General features: G+C 41.6%; 1 protein-coding gene across 1 annotated transcript in view; it reads left to right on the top strand.

Moving 5' to 3' along the window:
• PTPRG (protein tyrosine phosphatase receptor type G) overlaps positions 1-23,217 on the top strand; it is a 394,882-nt gene that overhangs the window by 83,199 nt on the left and 288,466 nt on the right. Inside the window, exon 2 of the mRNA XM_066326515.1 lies at positions 3,677-3,781. Within this exon, the coding sequence (XP_066182612.1) occupies positions 3,677-3,781 (105 nt within the window). The remainder of the gene's footprint in view (positions 1-3,676; positions 3,782-23,217) is intronic.

Here is a 23,217-nt window from a genome sequence, read left to right as displayed (position 1 = left end):
TAAGAGATTTCTCTGTGCTGGCTCTGAAGGATCCTCTGCTCCTTGCAGGAAGAAGCAGGTCTGCAGGGCCCAGCACAGCTCCACGGGCTGCGGGTGTTCTGCTCGGCAGACCCCGATGCCGCACTGGCAGCCAGGGGAGTTGCTCAGGATTTAATTTCACGCTTGTGTATCTGAGTGTGCAATCGCTCCCTTTCTCTTTTCATCGCCTATCTGCAAGCCTCAGACCATAGATTATGGTGTTCCTTTCTCCTCTGCCATCACCACTGGCATGATGGATCAAAGGAAACCTTGCAAGGCAAGGGCTTCTGCTGTGCCTTCTCTTCATCTCTCCCTCCTGCTCTCTCTGCCTCTATTCCACCCCTCTAATTTGGCTGCTCCACGTTGAGCCTTCCTAGAGCGTGTTCCTGCCCCTCCTATTGTCCCGATTTCCACTTCCCCAACTTTTGCAGGGTTCCCAGAAGAGAGGAGCCTCTCTTCTCTGCTCCATGTCAGACCAGCCTGTCTAATTGCTGGCTTTTCTCCAGCATCCAGCTCTGCAGGAATGGAGCAGGAAACCACTCGGCTGCTCCCTGTTCTGGAGCTGGTAACTGTCTCCCAGCTGAAAAAAGACTTTTGGAATCCTGTAGGGATTGGTGCTAATGTAACCTAAATATTTTCTTGAAAACTTAAACTTTCATTGGTGTTGTTTTGGTCAGAAGGTATATCCCCACTTCCCTCACTTCCCCCCCTTCCCCCAAATCTGGAAAAGGTTGTGATTCTACCGGAAACATAAGGTTGTTCTGATGTATGAAGCACTTCCTTTTTTTGAAAGAACTTGATTTGAATGCTTTGGCTCTTCCAGACTTTTATCTGAAAAGCCACTGTATGCTCTGTACCTTGTACCTCTCGAGGATGAGAGTCCACTGACCCCAGTTGACACCAAAGAACAGAATCGCCACAAGATTGAGTCTTGATTTTCTGATGACTTTAGCAGTATGAGATATGGCCAACAATATCTGTTTGTTCACTGACACACCAATACTTGGGGTGTTTCTGTGGCCTCATGAGGAGATGCCTGGCTGTACTGCGAACAGGCTGAGGGGAGCAAAGTGGTGTTGTGGCATGTTTGCAAGAGCCTGACACAGTTCACAGCATGGCCAGAGATCCTGAGCTATCATCCTGTTGCCAGAGTTTCTGCAGCTACCCAATAAGTGTATGTCCTCTCTAAACTGCTGATGACTATTGAATTACTGCATGTTTCTAAGGGGATTATTGACAGTAATGTTGGGCTATCTAGCAGTGTGCAGGATTTTATTTAGAACAGGATGTGCCAATTTGTTTCTTCTTCAGTCCTACAGAAGCTATTTAGCAACCAGCAAGTCTCTTCCCATAGTTCTCTTGTGAAGTACTTGAGCCCCTCCTGGTTTGTAACATCTTTTATGGTGGAAATAAATTTGTGTACAGCATGTCTCTTCACCTTTCATAAATACAGCTAAGTGCACAAATCTATTAAGTATCTATGCAAAAAAATAAAACTGCATATTTTCATAAGAATGTCAGGTTTTTAATTGCATGAATAAGATGCTGACTGAAGCAAATGTTCAATTTCGTATTAAAACTAGGCATTCATAAAGGCTTGGATTTGCATAATTTAATTTTCTGCACAGAAGACACTGAAAATCAGTGGTATGATTCATGGCCATACCATGGTTGCCGTGAGGCTTTTTGATGGCTGCAGCTAGAAGTACAAAGGTGTTTACAACCCTAGATGTTTTGCACTGACCCAGAGCCCCTGTGCCTTCAACAAATATAGATTATTTAGAGTCAGCGCCTTTCTCTGGATGTAAAGGCACACAGGAGGGCTTGCTGAGCACCTGCAGGAGCACCTTGTTCTTTGGAGGAGGCAGTGTCCAATCTTCCTCCTGCCTGAAGGGTTCTGACTTTTTCAGCAACAAAAACCCCACAATTACTTGCCTTCTCTGCAGAGAAAGGAGAAAACTGCTGTCTTTCGTTTTGTAACAAGGAGAGGCTTTAGGTGTATTTGCCAGCACATGAGATTTTTAAGTGAATAAATGGGCCATTTTTTTCTCATAGCCTTTCCAGACATCTGCCCAGGCTATTTCATTGTTCTCTTCCTCAGGATTTTCATGGTCTCTTATCTTTGTTCAGTTTTGTGGTTTTTTTGCCAAGAATTTTTGGGTCTCCACATCCCACACCCGTTCTTTCCTGTTTAAATGAATGCCTGTTGCCTCCCAACTATGTAGACATGTAAAAGTAAATAATAAGGAAAAAAAAAAGAAATTGAAAATGTTTAATTTAGTGTTTTAGAGAGGAAAACAAGGTATGTGAGGTCATGTTGCCTACAAATCCTCGTACCATGATGTGTTCCAGTGTTTCTAGTTCGCAGCCTAGGGTGAATTAACATTTAGAAAGTTGCCAAGGAATCTGGAAAACTCATTCAAACGGCACAATTAGTACCTTTGCTCTCACAAGAGAAGATTTGGCAGGGGCAAACCTGTACTTGCCTTTCCTGAAACTGCACAACTTTTCCTACCAGTTCAGGATTCCAAAACGTGCAGAAATCCACACTGCAGACGGAAGGTTGTCCGCAGAGCTGTGTAGCATTCATGGATAACCTCAGGCACAGCAGGCTCCCTCCTACTGTGGTGCAAGTGTGGAGCCTCCCAGAAGCTTTTCCAAAGGGAAAGAAAGGCAAATTCTGAGTTACTGGTGCATGATGTTCAATAAAGTCCTGTTACAGGCTTCTCTCCAGCCCAGCTGTAATTGGCCTGGGAATAGAAGGGAATGCAGCACTTGGTGACTGCATACTGGTAGCACTGCATTATGGGGTTTTCTGAAGCTTTAATTTGAATTATTCAGCTAGTTTCTTACTGATCAAATAAGTGGTTTGGGAGAAGTTGGGCATAAATTTCCATAAAGCCATTTGGTGCATACTTGTTCCTCACAGTCCATGTCTATGGATCTAAGGTGGTTTTTGTTTGTGTGCATTTATTATGGTGCTCTGAGAAATGGAGTTGAATTTATTACAGAGTTTCTACTGACGTTTGTGAATTTACACACCTCCACTTTGGTTCAATCAGATGCATAGAAACAATAAGCCAAATGTGCATATAAAAAGCCCAAATACCGCATATGCTTATGGAAGCAATTCATTCCTTTACAAAAGAAAAAATAAAAATTAATGGAGGTATAAAAGAAAAAATTCTGGGATGGAATGTAGGATGTGGGGTTTTTTTCTGGTTTACTTGAGTTTAACACCTTCTAGCTTGTGGAGTTTTACAAAGATTATTCCATTCGTGTCCTCTCCCTTTCATGCTGTAAGTCACTGGTATGGCACACTGGGTGTTTTGACAAAGTTTGGTAGTCACTGGCAAAATAAACTTATCTTCCAGGTCTAGAAAGAGAAAGTTTGGTCACATGTCAAGGCTCATATTGCTTGTTTGTGTATATCTAAATTTCCTTGTGGAAATTACTGGAGTTACACAGACTTCCAGACCAGAATATTGGCATCAGTGAGTCCTGGTTTCTCCTTTGGATGGGAGGAGGTTTCAGGAACATGCCTGTTAAATTCTTTTAAGCATACCCAGTTTGTAGTCTCTGCTCAGCAAAGTTCACTCTGTAAACTCCAGGGAGCCAATACCACTTTCTTAACGATTCCTGCTTCTTTTCTTCCCAGCTCTGACTGAAGGTTATGTGGGCTCTCTGCATGAGAACAGACATGGGAGTTCTGTGCAGATCCGGAGGAGAAAGGCTTCAGGGGATCCTTACTGGGCATACTCGGGTGAGTGAGTCTTCTTCAGAGCACTAAAACATGAAATGTCTTCAGAATCAAATTGTTTACTTGCTTTTTATTACTACTGTGCTCAGTTTAAATTAGTTTTACAGTGTATTTTCTTCTGCCTTCTTCACAAATTCCCGCTGTACATGTGCCTGCCTTTCTTGCATTTCTGCCATTTACCTGCAGAATTTGCTTTATTATTCTCCTCCTTCTCTCAATCTTTAGTGTCTCGACATACCCTTGGTCAGGCATTCACCTAAACTTCTCTTTGCTCTTCTGGTCCAATCAGTACATTCCAAAATCTCACCATTTGCTTACCAATTGGGCCTTCTAGGAAGACTGTAAGCATCATATATATATATATATATATATATATATATATATATATATACAGATTTAAAAAGAAAACAAAACCACACAAAAGGCACCAAAAAACAACCAAACAAATAACAAACACTCCAGAAGTTATACACTTATTTGTTTCTGTGCATGCATTTTTATGGTAATATGTAATGGCAGTGAGACTTGTCAGTGCATCAAACCAGGGTGTGTGGTGCTGAAAAAGATACTGGAAGTGTATTTTATTGTTTGTCCCACTGCTTTCGTAAAGTCTTATGGATGAACTCATGAACCTGCACAGTTTTGAAATATCACAAATAAAAATACACTTCAGAACGATTTCTTTTGATTTGCTGGTTGCTGTGTTCTAGAAATGATGCTAAGAGCTATATTGACTCTGTGGAAGATACCCAATATGTAATAAGTTTTTATGAAGATTTCAAGTATTATAATGAATTTGTGTGTGCTTTTCTGGAGGATCTGAGATATGTTTCAGACTTTTGTTGCTTGTCCAAGAGGGTTGTTGTGCAGGGCTAGTTTTAGCTGAAGGAAAAACATTACTTTCTTAGAGGTCTGAATGCTGACACCAGATAAATATGCAACAGCTACTTTTTGACTGCCAACACCCCTCTTTTATCCAGACCATTTATTTCATTGGGAATGAATGATTATAGCTAAGTGTAGAGGTTTTTTCCATCAATATACACAAGTTATCTCTATTTAGATCTCAAAATACAATCTACCTCGTTTGCAAATGGGGTCAGGCAAGTAAAATAAATCTAAACATTTTAGTAATGTAGGACAAATGACCACTTTTGATTTTCAGCCAGTTCAGCCTCTGATGCCATTTTGCCCATATTTGCTCACTGAGGGGACCAGAAGTAATGAAAATGCTGAGCTTTTGTGTTTAGGTTGAAAGTGGGAATAAATGGTGGGTGGCAGAGCCCAGATGCCAGGCAGATGTTAGTTTCTAGCTGAGCACAGTGAGGAGGATGATCATGTTATCTTGTTTCTTTCTCCTTGCTTCCTCATTCCCCGGAATATTTCCCAGGAACCCTGAGCAGGGCTTGGCTAAGCAGTTTATGTACTAACGTTTGTCCTGTGGGTAGGGTTTTGGACATGCCTAGGAAGTTTACATCAAAATGAGCCTGCAGAGAGGGGAAACTTCGCTCTGCAGTAAGCAATTAGCCTGTGTCAGTGGTTTCCAGGCTCTTTTACAGACATTATCTGGTAGGCTGCTTCCTTTCCCTATCCTCAGATGGTCAGCCCAGCTCCCCTCCAGTTATCTGTACAACAGCTGCTGGCCCAGCCTCAGCAATTCTGGGCAGGGAAGGAGGCTCTGCTGGGCTGAGGGCTGGTGAGTCTGGAGTTTCTTCTAAGGGACTTGGCCAAGGGGAATAAACAAGACCAGGATAGCTCCTGACAGCCGTCAGTGGACAGCTTCTGCTGAGCCCCAGCACAGACCATGTGTATTAGGCTGGGCTATGGCTTTATACTGATCTCAGCTGAGCAGAACTGATTTACAGCAGCACAGGCCTCTCTCTTTTTATGGCTGTGCCTGCCTGCTTGCAGAGCTTTTGTATTTTTGGGCTTAAGATTTCTGTAATAAATCCTGAGGTGGGGGTGGAGAGGTCTAAAAGCAGGAGGCCAGTTGTGGTTTTCCTGCTTGGGGGTGGGAAAAGGGCACAGCTGTGTTGCAGAGAGCCCTCAGATATCCATCTTCCACAGGATGTATCTGTCCTATACTGGGCTTTTGGATTAATTCCTCAGTAGCCTGTAGGAAACCCTTCTGCTGCTCCAAGCTCTTGTGGAGGGTGAATGGTCTAGGGGCTGGTTTAACCTCAGGAGATTAGGAATTTTCCTGGTTTTATGAGTAATCTATAGCATTACCCTGTGCTGCCTGATCATATTGATCCTCTCAGGCACAAGAGTTTAGAGAAGAGAAACTTCGGTTCATTGATCAGGTGTTGAACAACCCTTGCCCTGGAACATTTGTATAAGGTACCCACATCCCTAAAGGTGCCTGCCACAGGAACCTGTGAACTCCAGTGCCTTGAGCACAAAGCTGCACCACACTCCTCCTTTCACTGGTTGGAAAGGAAAGGATTTTAGACCTTGTAAAATAACCCTGTTGTCTACAGATGCAATTCTGACTATAACATTTATTGTAGTTCAGAAATAAAACTTGCAAAAGTAAAGACTAGATAATTAAATGAAGAAGGCCCATTTTGAATGGGTTCTGTCAAACAGACAGCAGGAAACACAATCAGCCCTTTAGAAGAAACTTCGTTAAGTCTCTGCTAACAGTTCTTTAAACCAAATTCAGAAGTGAGCAAATGCTGAAAACAGAAGACTAGTTTGTCTTTAAATAGGAACGGCAAGACTGAGCAGAGACTGAGATCTCCTAGAAGTTCTTTTTAGGATTTTAAGAAGCTCAAATGACATTTCTAGGGGGAATTCTCTGTGCATGTGCATTCATGTATGTTTTGGCAAAGTATTTATTCCATGATTGTGTCTTACGGTTTGCCAAAGACTTCCTAAACTGGGACTGGCCACATTACTTTTAGTGCAGCAGAAATGTGGAATAGGCACAGCACAGTCAGGATCCACAACCTACTTCTTGTGAATGTGTTTCACTGCAATCTTTGCATTTTGAAGTCATCTTTTCTGTTAGGCTGACCACCAAATGGACAGCTTTGGAATGATTTTTAGCACATCTTTGTAATTGCCACAGAACTCAGTATGTTCCTAGCACCCATCATAGTGACAGATGGTAACAGTTCAGGGGCTTTTTCATCAGTGTGGACATATTTTTGTAAATATGTAAACTGGTTTTTAGACAAAAAACCAAAACAATGCTTGAAACAAAAGCCTACAGAAATATGCAACTGAAACACCTACTGGAATCCAGGGCTTTCTGACTGACCCTCTCTTGTGTAACGTGTTCTTCTTCACAGAGCATAATATTCCAGATATTTAAAGATGCCTCTTGGTGTCGAGTTTTGCATCTGTCAGTGCTCAGAACACTTTGCTGGTAATCTGAACAGACCCTAGTTTGCCTTGCAGTAGCCCAAAAAATGAGTGGCTTCAGGGTCAGGACCTTAGGAGGAGATTACAGTGTGAGATGCTGATGCAGATGCTTGTACCCTAAGTGATGGTAGCTGTGGAGGACCTGTATCTACTCATATCTGTCCTTTTGAAAAGCTGTTGTGTAAAATTAATGTGACAATAATTGCATGAGATTGTGGAAAACCAGAAGTAGCAAAGGGCTTACCCAAATCAGGAAGCTCCTTTTTGAGTCTTCAGGTAAAAGATATGGGATGTCCAATTACTCCCAGTGTTAATTTTTGTGATTAGTGGTGTGGAATGGGTCTGCACTGTTCTGGGGCAGGACACTGCAAACGATGGTGCTTTTGTCACTGGAGTTTCCCAGCTGAGCTGGGGCTCTGGCACTGGCAGTGCTGGTGTCCTCTCCTCCCTTGATGGCTGTTCTGCTGATCAGCTTCAGTGTTGTGAGCTGACTCATTTAAGAAATACTCTTTTGAGTAATCAAAACCATTTGGGCTTCTCAGAGAACAAAAAACCAGACGCTGAGGATGTAGATGTGTTCTTTTTAGATGTTTATCTAACTGTGGCTTTGTAAAGAGAATCCTGTGTAAAAAACTTTATACAGTTTTTCCCCTTTAATCTTATGGTGCATTCAAGGCATCTCTGTCCTCTTTGTACCTTTAGTGTCTCATATTCTATGTGAAATTATTAGTGCTGCTTATGATGGTTCTGTTATTTGTGCATGTCCTTACCGATGTTTTTTCTGCCTAAAATGTTGAATCCTTTATCTCCAAGATTCTGTGCAGCTGCCGTGAACATTAAGAGAAGTTAATAGAAGAAAAATAGGCTTTACAAGGGTAGAGATGACCCTGTGAGTGGGGAAAGGTGTCCATTAAGAACAGGAACTTTGACCATGCTGTCAAGCTAGTGGACACTATCAGAGTGTGAATGCTTTGTCCTGCAACACTTAGGCAGTTATTGCTGTCCTTTAAGATGCTATTATTTAAAATATAACCGGTGGTGAATGTAAGAATTGAGTGTTCTTCTCAAAAGCAATTGCTGGCATTAAAACAGGAATGATGGGTAATGGTTATTTCCTGAAAGAACAGCAAATGGTGTTAACTGTGATGGAATGTAACTTGGCGATATCCTTTGTAAATGTGTGAATTTGTCTCTTTGCTTAGATTGTTCTCATTAAATAAGCTGCTAATGTGAATTGGACAGGAAATAATCAGCACATAGTAAGGAAAGCATCAAGACTTATTGAACTGAGAGGTAACTAATGGGCTATTTGCTGTGGTCAGTATTTCACTCCTTCAGAATAATAAATCTTGATATTGACCAAAACTCTGGCACACCATGTGTTCAGTTATCATTCCTCTGTAAAAGTACTCATCTCCCTTAAATGCAGGATAGTCAAAATGAGGAGGTTCTGGCTCTCTTACTTTCTCACTCTTTTGAGCTGACTTTCTAAAGAGGAGTTAAGCTGAGAGAAGTAGGAAAAACATTCCCATTAATATCTGATCAGTAAACTGAGCTTTGAATATTTTATCTGCATTCATCGGAGATGAATAGTAGTCTTCAGTGAACCCTGCTGGAACCAGCTGCAAGGCATTCGTTTCCATATGCATCTTATTAGTGAAACAGTTGTTCCAGAAATCAATGCTACACTCTTTCATAAGGGGAACACAGGAAACCATAGCTCCAGAGTTTGCTGCTACTGTCTGAGCATGAACCCTGATTTCGAATGTGCATGGCTAAAGCAACTGCTGTGTGTTTTCTCGAATGAACAGGAATTACCATCTGTATATTTTGATTGTTTCTATTCTGACGGTTCTGGTTCAGGAGTCTTCATGTCCACGGCCCTGTACAGATGTGCATGAGACAGGTCTGTGTCTGCAGAAGCTGCATCTCAGAGTGCACATACTCAGAGCATGTCAAGGAGAATGCCTTGTACCTTTCCTTAGCTATTCTCCCCCTGTGAAGAAACCAGTACAAAACTCTCCCTTTTGTTTCTCTTCTGAGAATGAAAAAATGAGTTGTCACGTTCCCATCCCAGAGAACAGGATATATCTTCCTAACCATAGCAAGAATAAGGAATTCACAATCACACTTGTGTTGTGTATTTACCATTAGGAGTTCCCTGGGGGGAGCCAGCTTTGCCAGGAGCAGCCCGAGCAGTCTGTATCATTTTTACTAAGCCATATTGCTGGGGAACACAGCCCTGATTGAGAGTCTTGTCATTTACTTTGTTTGTCTATTGGCAAGTTTCTAAATAATCTGCTAAGGAAACCTCAGATAGTAATTTAGTTTCTACTTAGACACACACACTATTCAATTATTGAATACCATTAATGCTGTTTACTCTCTCTCTTGCCACCTTTTCTTGTGTGCCATGCTAACAGTTTATTCCAAGTACTGTCATAGTCAATCACGGTATATTCAGTTTACATTGAAATGCTTGACTGGATTTTTAAAAGTTGGATACAGGTATGGTGAAATTCTTTTTTTTTTTTTTTTTTTTTTTTTGGCGAGGTTTTCACTAGAATTTGATTGGTTTTCATGCTTAAGTGCATTAAAGCAAATCTCTGATTTTTGGTGGTTCTGAATTTCTTTTCTTTACTGTTTTTTACCAGAGAGGCCATTGGCAGATGAACAGCTTTGTGAGGCTGAAATATAAGATGTGCAAGGAGCCAGTCTCCTCAACTTTCACTCTTTCATGGTTTTTTTAACAAGCACAGCACAGGAGTAAAAAATAACAGTAACAGATGCTAGATGAAATCTTCAGCGCTTCAGATACAGTTGTTCCGATAGTGCATCACAAGTATTTTTACTCTGCACTGCTGCAGTCCTAGCTGTGGCAATCTCCCCTCACATGAGGGAGCACAAAGAGCTGCTTTAGCTGGGGAGGGGAGACCTCTCACTTCTTTAAATGTACTGTGTTTTTTCTTGCATTTTCTTTCAATTTGAACACTGGGACATTTGTGGAAAACCTCTGGAATTACAACAACCAGTGCACTGTTTCAAAGGACTGAGAATGTGCTGAAGGGCAGCAAAAAGTTGTCAATTTAGTTGATCTCTAGGCACTGAAATAAGCAACAGGACAAAATATTTGAAGTTCTTTAGACATAAGAACATGTGAAATGCATATATTTTAAGCATGCAAAAGAAAGATGGAGTATTTGGGTAGCAGCTGTGATACAAGCTCAGCAAATAGACTGGAGAATACTCAGAAAGTTGGAGTCTTCTTTTTTTGAGGTACTTGAATGATTGCAGTGATACATTGAAGTTCCAATCTTGATTTAATATGTAACTGAACACATATAGGAGAATAACAGTGAGGAAAAAAGTATGTGAACAGCAAGGATACTTCAGTGAGAAACAAAGCAAGCACGGAAGCTCTGAATAGTCTTGCAGTGTGTGGATTAAAAAAAAAAAAGTAGCTTGGCACAAACATTATTGCAATAGTCCAAGCATGAAATAATCAAGGAATGAATCGGAATTCTAGTTGCAGGATATAAGCAGAGTCTTTGTATGAAATGACTGAGCCAGGCCAGTACTGCAGTTGATGCAGTAGATGTAGAATTATTTCCATTATTTTTGTTATGTCATGTGGCTTCTTTGTATCTTTCCAGTCACTGCTCAGAGGATAATCTTCTTTTCAGCATCTCTGCCCCAGGAATTGCCCCATCTTCCCCCCTTTCTCAAAAAGTGTCTCCATCTTGCAGAACGTGGTATTGCAGATTTACGGTTTGTAATCCTTGTGACCCTTGACAAGCAGCCCCTGCCTGCACAAGGAGCTGACCTGGGCTCCATTGCAGGGGAGGATGAGTGGGGCAGGTCTGCGGTGGGAGAGAGGTGCCATGTGTTTATTGTGTCAGACTCATGCATCTGCTGGAGACAGGAAGAATCAAGGAGAGTCTCCTCTAGATGCTTTGGTGCTGCAGAATGAGTGCTCAGCAGCTGCAGGAGTTCTGATCCTTGCAGTGTTAGAGGTGGATGTGTTTGCACAGTGGGCCTGAGGGACAGGGCAGTGTAAGTAACTCCTGGATACATCCCATGCACAGCAGAGTGGGAAATTCAGTGGAGTCCCAGCGCTGTGCTCTGCCTCTGAGGCCACACATCCCACCTCATCAGGTGCTAATTGAAGAGGCCCTGGTTGCCTTGGAGACTGTCTCCTTTGGGGGAGACCAGGTTGGTAGCACAGCTGCTGTGAAGCTCCTGAGCTCACAGAAGGTCTTCTGGAGGTGATCAGGCTGTGGAGCTTAATTCTTCCTTCATCAGCAAACCTGATTTCTCCCTGTGCTGGTGCTTTGTTGAAGCTCTTGATCTGTTTTCATACTTTCAGGTTTTTTTTTTTCCAGTGGGTTTGAGGAAGATGGCATTCTTTTCCTATTCAATACACAGAACATTTGGCTTTAAGTTACAAAGTTTTTTTTTAAGGCTTCGTGTGCCCAAAAAGTTGGATGGGCACACTTTTAACTTGTCACATTAAATAAATATGAAATCTTGCAAGGGAGTGCAGAGCTGTGCATATAAATTACATCTTTAAACGGCACTTGAGTGATTTTCTGGAAATGTTTTCAACTCTCCTCTGAACTTTTAAGGGTCATCTCTGTAGATTTTCCATCTGAGGGAGGCTATTGGCACTGGAATGATTTATTCAAGAGGTATATTGCTCTGCAGTGTAAAAATAATGTCAAGCCTTACTGAGAACCTGAGTATCAAGCTTCAGGTTTTGTAAAGCTAGAAAAGCAAGTGGGTTTAATTCAACTGAACCCTGCATGACTGTTTCCTAAGTGTGTGCTCCCACCCATTCCCAATTCTTTACGCTGCCCAGTTGTGAGATATGTGGGACTGTGGGTTGATAACATTTTCAGGATAATTACCGAGATGAGTGGTTTCATTTGTAAAGAATTAGGAACCCTTTGTCCCTGTTGCAGAGATACAAAGACTGGCACTTGACCTGCCATGGTAAGGGCTGGTGGGTGTTGCTTACTCATGGAGCCCTTGTGGCTGAACCCTCAGTAGGGTGAGATACTTTTGGAGCACAGAACTCCTTTAAAAATATCTGAGACTTGACCAGCAAGTAAATGCTCCACTGAAGGAGTCTGCTGCCATGAGTATTAGACCTTCTATCTTTCTCCATCTGCATCCTGCCTGTTTTCTTCCAAACAGTATTTCCTGAGTTTAACCTGAGCCAGTCAGTTCTGGCCATGGCTGAAGTAAACGCTGTCCCCTACACTCCTGTTTGAATGCAGTCTGACTCCATGCACGTTTTCTGTGTGCTGCTGTAGGGTTACAGCCATGCAGGCACTTACACAGCGGCACAGCTGCTGGGAGGTAAGCTCATGCTGTGAGCACAGCTGTAAAGGCCAGGAGGGCACAGGGAGGCAGGGTGCCACGTCTCACATCACCCCACTGTGGCTGAACTGAGGTCTCTGATGATGGCCCACGCTGCTTGTTTTAGCTGGATGTAAATTGAAGCATTCAAGCCAACATCTAAGTTGTGCAGCTGGCATAAAATTCAGGAGGAGCTTTCCACATGGGGTTCTTGATTTCTGACTCTCTTGTGAGATTTTCTTGTCTTGGCGTATAAATTCCCTCTGAAATGAGCAAAAGAGGAAAAATCCCTGCAATTGAATGCCTGAAAGTAATGAGTATTGGCATGTGACTGCAGTTTCTTGTTGCTTTCCTTATGTGGAACAGTGAAACAAATGTTTCCTGTGTGTCCCAACTCCCCATAATACACTCACAGCTGGAGCTGAGGTGACAGAAGTCCCTTAAATGTTGATCATTTGCTTTGCACTGTGCTGGGTTGGGACTCCCAGGGCCCCTCTGGTGCATTTCACATCACCTTGAGCACTGGGGCCCATCCCATGTGTCAAGCTCCTGGACAAACAAACCGCTGAATGGACGCGCTCAGGATGAAGAAGTGAAACTTATGTGATTTGCTTTGTGTTTGTGCGAATGTATTTCCCAAGTACAGAAATAAGATTTAGCCCGAGGTAGCACAGCAGTGGAGTCATGGAGAGTTTAGATCACTTCATGTTCAGTTTTACATGCTGTCTCTTGCTCCCGAGGTGTGGTGGTGTGGCTCAGGCTGCTGCTGGAGCCTTCTGGCCCCTTGGGGTATGAAAAGCCATTTTACATGCCAGATGCTTGTCTGCTCCTACCCAGAGATGACATGAACTTTTCAGATAGATTCTAACTTGGAAGCTTCTGTGGCACTTCAAATTGTGTTTTTAATTTATATTTCTGTTGCTGGAGACATGAAATTGAGACACATCTTTGTGATTCACTATTAGCATATGCTGATCTCTGAGGAAGGGGATTTGCTCTGTGAAGGTGTTTGCAGAGAATGGGATGTGACTTTTGTAAAGAAGGGCTCAGTGCATGTAGTTCAGTTAATGCTTATATTGCACAAAGGCTCCCCAGATGCCTGCAGGACATAATTGCTCTCAGTGCAAACACAGAAAAGTTACTTCTACCTTAAATTTGTGCAAGTCATCTGAGAGGTGGCTTGGTGTTAAATGCATCAATGACTGAAGCAGAGTGTAATGAGGTGAAGACTATGAGCTGGAGGAGGTACCAAGAGCTTCCTTTTCTCTGCTGTTAAAACACCAGAGTCATGCAGCTCTGTGAACGGTTAAGTGCTTCACATTCCTGTGAAAAGTCTCCAGTGCCTAAGAAGCTCTGAGCTTATTTCATGGCCTCCAGTTGTGCTGTGTGCCACTGTTACCCGTGTTAAGGCTTGTGCATCACTAAACCAGTGGCTGTGCTCTATCTGTAAGGTCATCCCTGTCTCTCACATTGGGTCAGAGGTACTTTGAAAGTTGTGGTGAGAGAGAGGGGGACTTGGTAGCCCAGATGCAATAGAAGGCTCAAATACATAAGCCTATTTCTTTAGGAAATTAGGCTAATCCATGATGGGCCCCTATTCAAAATGGCAAGTGCTCACAAGTAGCTTTTCAGAACGTGTGCCAGTAAAGTTCTGCTTCTGCGAGGAAGCCCCTGCGAGTTCGGCAGATGGGTTCTGAAGGCTGGAAAATGTCTGGGTGGTTCAAGTGATCAAAATATTAGTCATAATTCTATCCTGTTGTGCTAAGTGAAGTATAACTGTTCATAGGAAATAGTCCAAGACCAGCTTTTCCATTTGATGCCCTGATCATATGTGCCAATGGAGGAGGTCTGCACAGGAGCCCTTGGAAGAGGGATTTGTAGGCAACCATCTGTTTGGCATTAGCAGAAGACCTTAAATGAGAGAAGGTGGTGTGGTGTGGCACCTGAACACATCATTCAGCATTGCATCTTAGGATTTCAGTTTGAGCAGGAGTGCAGAGTTTTCAGCTTTTTTTCCCCAAAGTACTACTGGAAACTGTAATAAAAAGTAACTGCTGGGAGAGTAGTTTTGCTGAGTTATGCTATTTCTGCAAATGCATAATGCTCCATAGACTCTTAAGTGATACTGGGCATATTTAACATTCTTTGATGTTAATTTCCTGGCATATGGACATCTCTACTTATTAAAATAAATAAGTACTTTCAAATTTAATGAAATGATGGAGGAAATGGCCTTTTTTTCACATTCACGTCCGCTTCACTGGATAATTTAATGTTTTAAAATGTAAGTTCATATTAAAGTTTAAAATTCAAGTATTGGTTTTTGAAATTCTGTAATAAAAAGGTTTTGCTGTGGGAGAGCTGTATGAATTACTGAGCATGATAACACGATTAGCAAAGTCTAGTTGGTGATTTCTTTGGTACAAAATGCGAGCTGTAAATCTTCCCAGCAGGACCTACAACAGTGATCTGCTGGTGGGAACTCCTGGTACAGCTCCATTCCTGGGGCATTACTCTGAAGCCTGGCAGACCTGCCAGTTGCCTGTATTCCAGAGTGAAGGTACAGCTATGGAAAAGGTCTCCTACATCATTGACCTTTTCTCCACCACGCATATTTTACTCTCTCTCAGAGCTGACACTTTCAGCTTCTTGGGGCAGAGATGAGCATTTGTTAATGCTGGCTCTCAAAAAGATCTTTCAGGTTTTTTTTATACTAAATGTGTATATTTGCTTCTAATGGGTCTTTGCATCTAATGGGAATGATTTTCCTTATAGGTGTTACTGTGTTGCTATTAAGTACAGGAAATGCACTTTGGTGCCTGCTTCTGTGCTGAGGGAGAGCAAGAATTCCCTGGAGAATAAGTAATGTTCAATGTAATTGACTGGATATAAATATTTGAGTCCTAAATATTTAATGGAAATCGTTGTGTTTGAATGTAGCAATGTGCAGATGATGGAAGTTTGCTCTGTGTCTTGCATGTCCTGAGAGACTGCTCAGGTGCTGTGTTGAAGCCAAGGGTGGCTTTATTTCATTTCAAGGCAGACTAGAAACTGAAGAACTTATTTTCAGAGAGAAAGATGGCAAGAGACACGAATGAAAAACCTACTCAGCTGAAGCAGAGGTGACAAAGTTCACTGTGATTATATTGATTTTAAATTACTGTGTAGAGCTGGGACTAGCCTGTGTCTGGTCCTGCTCATGATGAGAAGAAGAAAAGAAAAAGGCATGAATACTCTCCCCTCTGCTTCCAAATATTTTGTTACTGGTACGAAAATTTGAGAGCAGCTGTGTCCTCTTGACGTTCCCAACAGGCAAAATAAAGGTGTTCCAGCATCCTCAGTGGAGCTGAAAGAGAATAAGAGGCACAGTGAGATCGAAACCTGTTTTTTCTCCCTCAGCAGCCTACCCCTGTGCCCTGGCTTCTGAAGGGAGGACCACACAGTGCCCTGTTGAGTGTGTAACAGATGCCTCCAGTCTGTGTGCGCCCCCAGCTCTGCCAGAGATGACGTTAATAGGAAACAGAGCATGTCTTGAGTTTGATGCACTTTTGGTGAAAAGTACTGCAACTGCCTACACCACCAATTAAAACTGAGCTGGAATTAATAGCAATTAACAGCATCTATATTCATCTACTAGAAGTTTTACAGAAGAGTCATTACTGTTTAACTTTATGTAGTTTGCATCTGTTTCACTGTCAACAAGAAAATTATCCAGTCATTTAGAGTTAACCATTTTGTTTTAGACCAGTCATGTGTTTTAGTATCTAATGTGTCTTTGGGGAACAAGAATTCAGAGCAAATAAAGCCAATTGTGGTAAAAAACTGATACATTATTATCAGTGGTACATAGATTATTGTAATGAAGCTCTTAGTTCCCACATGCCTGAAGGAGCACAAGGGTCTGTCTTGTACCTGCAGTAAATCCAGAGAAATCTTGATGGGAGATGTTGAACCTCCTTGTTTGGTGTGATGGAGAGAACGCCTGAGGCACTTGGGCAGGGAAGATGACTATTTCTGTTCCTTCCCCATGGTTTTCCAGCAGCCTGACATAGTGTGCATTCCTGGGCCCATGCCAAGCAGAGATGCGGCCTCCAAGTGAGTCTTTATTACTTCCGTTGTAGATGATTAATTTTGTACCAAACCGTATGGGCCTGATTAACCCAGAACACTGCAATAATGCTGTTTTAAAGATCTTAAGTGCATCCATTACCTCTGTTTCCAGTCTGCTTTTTCACTAGAAAAAAAGACCCCATTGTTTCTTACCATTGAATTTTGAAGTAGGGTCTGGCCCATAAAAATCACACTGAGCTGACAGTGGCTTGTTATGTTTAGAGTTGTCTTCACTGAGGGAATACCCAAGATGTCCTTATTTGTAGCACCTTTGTAAGGCCAGAGGTTATTGCTCCCTCCACCACTGTAAAGGAGAAAAGAAAGCCATTTTCAGTCCTGAGCCATCCAGGAGATTTAGGAAGCAGAGACTAGGGTCCAAATCAGGGTTTGTAGATGAGCTTCTTCTCTTTCAAGACACAGCCCACTCTGTGTGTGGTAGCACACCTGTCTGAGCCACACAGGTGTGTTATTCTCTGACTGTGAATGCTCCAGCTCTCTGGAGCAGGTAATTCTTGCAGTGCAGAAGGATGCTACCAGCCTGTGAGTGTTGGGTCTGTGTGAGCTGAAGACTTGAGGTGGTTCTGCAGGCAAGGCAGGATGCTTTTTGCATTCACAACTCTCTCAGCTTTTTTAATAAGATGTTTCAATATCTGTGGGGTGTGCTTGTTGGTTTTATATGTTTTCAATTTTAAGCTCAAAAATACTTTGTAGCTCCACTGTAGAAGTGCAGGTTAAATAATCTATCCACATTTTGCAAATCACTGAACTTTAATACCTTTATCTAACAGCATTTTTGGGGCGGTGCTTGGCTCTTAGAAAGCTGCTGTTTATCAGGTTTCTAAAATCGTTCTTTATGTTTTTTATAGTTCAGGCCTTCAAAAAATAAAAATAACAATATTCTATTGTCCCTGGAAAAAGCCTTGTACCCTTATCAACATCCTCTGGCTTGGCTGGGGAAAGCAAACACACCCCCTCATTCCAATGCCATGTACGGACACTGTCTTGTATTATTTCTGTGGGATTGTGACTTCTGTGACCTCTTGCTGGTGGAGTATTTGCCTGAATAAATCCTATGATAATGTGCTGCTGGCGGAACTTACCCATACTGGGAGAACAATGATGGTGTGAAGCAGGGAGCACCCATTCAGACTCCTGCACTTGGTAAAAGAAGGAAGATAGGGACTCACTTGTGTTTCCCAACTGTGGCAGTTCTGCTTTCTGATTCTCTTCAGCCCGGGTCAGTCCAGCTGAAGCTGGATGTGATAGACTTTGGTCTCATTATGTCCTCTCATCAGTTCTCAATTTTCTTGCCTTCACACATTTTTCTTCCTTGAACATCCATAGCAAGGCACAGACCTCCAGCCAGTTACACTGTTCAGTTTCTCACACGCTTTTTGAATAATTGTGCCCTGTCTCCACAGGACTTGCTTTCACAAAGGATGTATTGCTGACTTTTTTAGACTCTAGATCACATTATCTTGATGCATACACGTTGTCTCCCTAAATGAAAGGGAAATAATTTTTAATCAATGAAAATACAAATGCCATTCCTGTATGGTTTTAAGCCCAAAGTGCTGGAAACACTTTACCCATGTCCTGCCAGCCAGGGCCTCTGAGAGGTGTTTCTCAAGCAAGCTGCATGCCCAGGGGCTGACAGGAAAAGCTTGCTTCTTAAAATAAACCAGTTTCTAAAAGTCAGGTGTTGGCTCCCTGGAAACCTATATTTTTGCAGCCACCTGTCCTGACTGCTTCCTGGTGTGATTTAAACCTGTGCAATCTGCCACTGTATGCTGATAGAGATTGCTTTACAGTAGACTGGGCTGCAGGACTGTGTCAGGATGTGCTCTAGAAGTATTTCTGCCTCCTCTGCCTGGAGCTGGGCAAAAAACCAAACCCCTGACTTGAGACTGCACGTGGTTCGTATGAAGCTGTTTTGTAGACTTGAATGGCAGAGAGATTGAACTGTCAGAAACTGGGTCTGTCTTCACTTACAAAAAGGAGAGATAAAGGAAAAAGCACCTCCCGCAGGCAACTTCTGTACATGGAATTTTGTTACATCCAGACCTCCAGGACAATCAGACAAGGATTTTGATTCATGAGATAATGGCTACCTTTAAAATAGTGAAGGTTGGATTCAGGAGAAGGTTGCTGTTAGATTAATTAGTGTTGATAGAATGGACACTAATTGTAATGTAGAATTTCTGCCGTGGATGGAAGGCACAGTGGAAGCACATTGGGTCAGTTGTGTGCTCACATTGTCTCTTGGGGTACAGGTGACTCATGAACAAACCTGTGTGAATGTGAGATGGCTTTTTCTGTGTTTAATGCTCTGATAAAGAACTAAATACCTATTTTTTTAAATATATCTAGGAAATGCATTATCAGTTAATTCAAATGAAGTTCATCCTTTGATAGTTTCTCTCCTCATATTCAGTCATTCCTGTTGTTTTGGTTTTTTTATTGAATATGTATCTTAAAGTAAAGCCAAGTGATGGAAAATAGGAACATATATTCCACAGCATTAAAACAAATTGAGAGTTTTGTCTTCAATGGCTTAAGAAGGCACTTTCAAGACCTTGCAGCATAAATAAATTTTGCAGACTTAAAACTTTTTTTTTTTTTTGCTTGTTCAATTCAAAACGATACTAGTATCTCCTACAGAAATTGATAATACAGAGAAAATGGATTTCATTTTCAGGGAGATGAATTAGGATGAAAAATGCTACTGGAAGGGGGAATTTGGGAGAAATCTTAATAGAAATCTCCAATTAGTTGAATGGCTGGTTATCTGTGACAAGACATATTTACTAGATATTGCAAGCTGCATGTATACTTACAAAGAAAAATGTAAAATAATATTCAAGTTTGTGTACTGTGTGTTGTAAAATGTGGGTGATCTTTGCAAGGCTTTATGGCTTAAATAAGTTTTTGAAAAAACATTGTGGGGAAACATATTAGTGGAGTGTAAGATTATGGAAATGGCTGTGTTTGGGTACCTTGTTAAAATCTTTGTCAAACAGCCATTTTATTACACTTGGCTCTAATTTGATAAGCAAGGCCAGCAGAATGGGGATCCTATATTTTTGCCAGTAAAAGCAGTTTTATAAAATAAGGAGGAAGAAAATCTATCCCTTTCAGCACATAAATAAAAAGTGGAACTAACTAGAAAGCTAGATGGTAAATGGTATGAAGTCTGAACCCCTAAACTCCTTTCATCAAATACTTCAAATTGAAAAAAAAGAATATTGAAATCCCACTGGAAGTAATTTTATGAAAATTAGAAATCCTATTCTTAGTCCTAGAGATGGTTTCAATCTTGCATTGATTAGTCATAGGTGTGAGGATCAGGTGAAGTGTCATTAACTTGTTTTTAATTGCAGAGGGAATTTTATAAGGTAAAATGTCTATATGAGATGGAAAGTGTAGAAGAGAAAAACAAGGTAACGCTTGAAACTGAGTGCTACATGTGAAGTATGCAGCTTTATCCATCTCTGACAGTTTTCCAGGTAATATGGAAATCACGGGTTGGTTTTCAGCAACATTTCCTCCTCTCCATATTGAAGTGCAGTATTAATTTGGGTTTTCGTGTGTTTCTACATCTTGGGGTTTGGTTTTCAGTAGAGGTGGAGCCCCGCTGGGGCTTCCATTCTACTGCCTTGATGATAATGTTTTCACCTGGTGAAGATGGAGAACAGACACCCAGGCCTTTGAACTGATGCGGAGTAAAATGGAGGGTGGAAATAAACCAAAGCTGCATCCTCTTTTACCATCAGAGGTTTATTTCCCTGCTGAATTTTGAATATGCTTCCCAGAGCAGTTGGGAGGTGAGTGTCCTGGGAGGTGTCCTGAGTGTCCTGCAAAGGCCTCAGGTCACTGCCTAAATCATTGCATCAGCTGTACAAACCCAGAGATGGAGGGGAAACGGGAGAGAATTACTTTTATGGTTTTTGTGGTTTTTTCCAGTCAGAGAAGAAAATAAGAAATCATTGACATGATGGCCAATGACTAATTATCACCTGTTGCTCCCCCAAGAGCTGAACAGGGAATTAGCATTCCCTGTGCTCCCCCTGCTACTCCTGCCCTCAATTGGAATTTTTTTTCAAACCGTGTTTCAGACGAAAATGCAACAGTCTGGCATGAATGAACACCGATATAGATCTGTCTAAGCTCCTTTCTCACTTCAAACTCAGTGATAGTTAAGACAGGATTATAAAGAAGCAAGAAAATTCAGCTCAGAAGTTTTGAAATCAAAGCAGTTCAGTAAAAGGAAGGTATTCTCAAACCTTTGTGCCAATTAACACTGGGCTGTGACAGCAGAGTCTCTTTTACCTCATAAAAATTCCAACTTGTGCTTATTTGGGTGGGTGGATTTAAGCAGGGGGAACCTATAAGGCTTACTTTTGATGAGCTTTCCCTCGGCACTGGGTCAGATCAAGCAGTGCTTGACAGCTGGATTTTTATCACTTCAAAGAAGAAAATATTTAGCATGATATAGAGATTAGACCCGTGCTGATGCTGTTAACTGTGCTGAGGACACCTTTTTTCAGCCAAATATGTGTCCCAGAGGAGATGTTTCTTGCTACCCATTAGAAGCATTTAAATTTGGAAAAAAATTCTACAGATTTTGGTTCAAATCCTAGTTACAGGGAATAAATTCCAGAGCTCAATTTTTGCAGTCACTGAAACAATCATGAAATTTGATTCATATCAGTAATTCTGTAAAACTATACCTGGTGATTATGAATTACACTGCATATATGCTCTTAATAATGTCAGGGCACTGATCTCCAACTGTGCATGAAATAAATAAGTATAAATACTGTTGGAATCTTCCTCAAGCTTGTTTAAATATTATTGATTCAACCCAAGTAACATCATTACTGATACAGTAGGTGTTTTTATAGTGGACCTTTTCCATTTTAAAATTCAATTAATCATGGAATGGCGTAATTATTTTTTTTTTATAGTGTTCATTCCAGGGAGAGAAATAATTGGCTGCTTTTGCAAGACGTAGCTGCTTTAAAGAAAAAAAAAAAGTCCAAAATCAAATTAGAACATTTTCCAACTACCTCGGATCCTCTGAGAGTAATTACGTTACAATATCCAGAGTTCAGTCCATGCACAGCTGAAATGTGGTCAGCCAATTCCACAGTGGAATGAAAGAACCATTTAACAATGCTTAAGAACAGCACAGAGCAGATCAGTACATGGAGTGTAGAATATTAAACTTCACTAAAAGTTTTAGGTGTTTGGAATGTCATTACTAAAATCGAAATTGTCAGGCTCCTGGGATTAATACCTCTGTACTTACAAAAATTGCTGTCATGTCAATGACCACAAGTAGTCATGACCTTGGTTCTATTTGCAGGGCTTTTAAAGGTCTCCCATTGACCTTAAAAACCTAATTTCCAACGTTTTAGGTAAGCCCATTATTGCAAAGATAGGAAGCCAGAAGGATCCATACTGGAGCAACAATTAGGTGCCTGAGTTCAGTGTTAGTGTCCAGCTGTGGCCAGTGGTTTGAGCTTGTGAATTTTTTATGAAATAGAAGCAGTCGCTACCTGGCTGCAAATCCCCTCCGTGTGCTGCTGCTTTGTGCAGTGCTCGGGCTGCCAGTGGAGCTTGCAGAGAGAAGGAGCTGTTGCCATGGGAATTTTGAAAGCTGTCATTGTTTCCCCCTTTGCCAGCAATTGTGGAGAAACGGGACTCACTGGAGCAAATTCTTCCCGGGGTGTAACTGCTCAGCCGTGCCGAGATGCCTGGCAGATGTGGAGGCTGGGACAGCTGCAGAGGTGGACAAGAGCAGGAGGCTTCCTTTTCCCTGCCCAAAACACTAGCAGAGCTCACAAGTAACAGGGCAGAATTGGAAATTCATGAGTGCTGGGAGTTATTGGGCAATCTTGTTCTTTTCCCAGGGCTTGTGCTTCTCCAAGAGGAGGTTTTCAAAGGAGTTCTCTATTGCTATAGAAATAGGAAAATGTGAAAATGAAAAACTCTTTTGTAAAGGTCAGCCTGAGCAGGGTGCTGGGTTGACATTTATGTCTTTCAGAAGTTTCTCTGAGTTGTTGCTTTGTTATACACCATGAAGAAACTTACTTAGAGGGCACAAGGCAATTTTGGTTTATTGTTTTGTTTACTTGTCGTTTTTTTTTTTTGGTTCTAGCACCTGTTCAATACCTCTCTGGGCAATACTGTTATAGGCAGCTGCTCTTGTGGTGCAAACGCAGACTTTCCTGGCAAAATTCTCTTTCAGTCTAACACTTCACAAGCTTTTCCCAAGCCAGACATGAATGAATACTCTTGGAAAGTCTGCTAAGATTCTTTAGCCTGCTATTTTCTGTGCTGTCTAAGAATTTAATCCAATAACCATTTCTAGTGTCTGTGTCAGGCTTTTGGATAAGACCCAAAGCATGCCAAAAAAGAGAAAGGTTTAGATGTGTATGGGAAACATTCTGTGACAGCGGGGTATTGGAGCTATGTTTGGGTGTATCCTCCTAATATCTTGTGTTTCTTACGTGTGCTCAGGTAAGTTTGGGTCTATTTCCCTAATTTCTTGTTTGCCCCTTAGCTCAAAAGAGATGGAAAGAGAACGCTACTTT

The sequence above is a fragment of the Sylvia atricapilla genome, chromosome 11, assembly GCF_009819655.1.
Source record: "Sylvia atricapilla isolate bSylAtr1 chromosome 11, bSylAtr1.pri, whole genome shotgun sequence".
Taxonomy (NCBI): domain Eukaryota; kingdom Metazoa; phylum Chordata; class Aves; order Passeriformes; family Sylviidae; genus Sylvia; species Sylvia atricapilla.
Note: the sequence above shows the minus strand (reverse complement) of the source record. Positions and strands in the feature narration are given on the sequence as shown.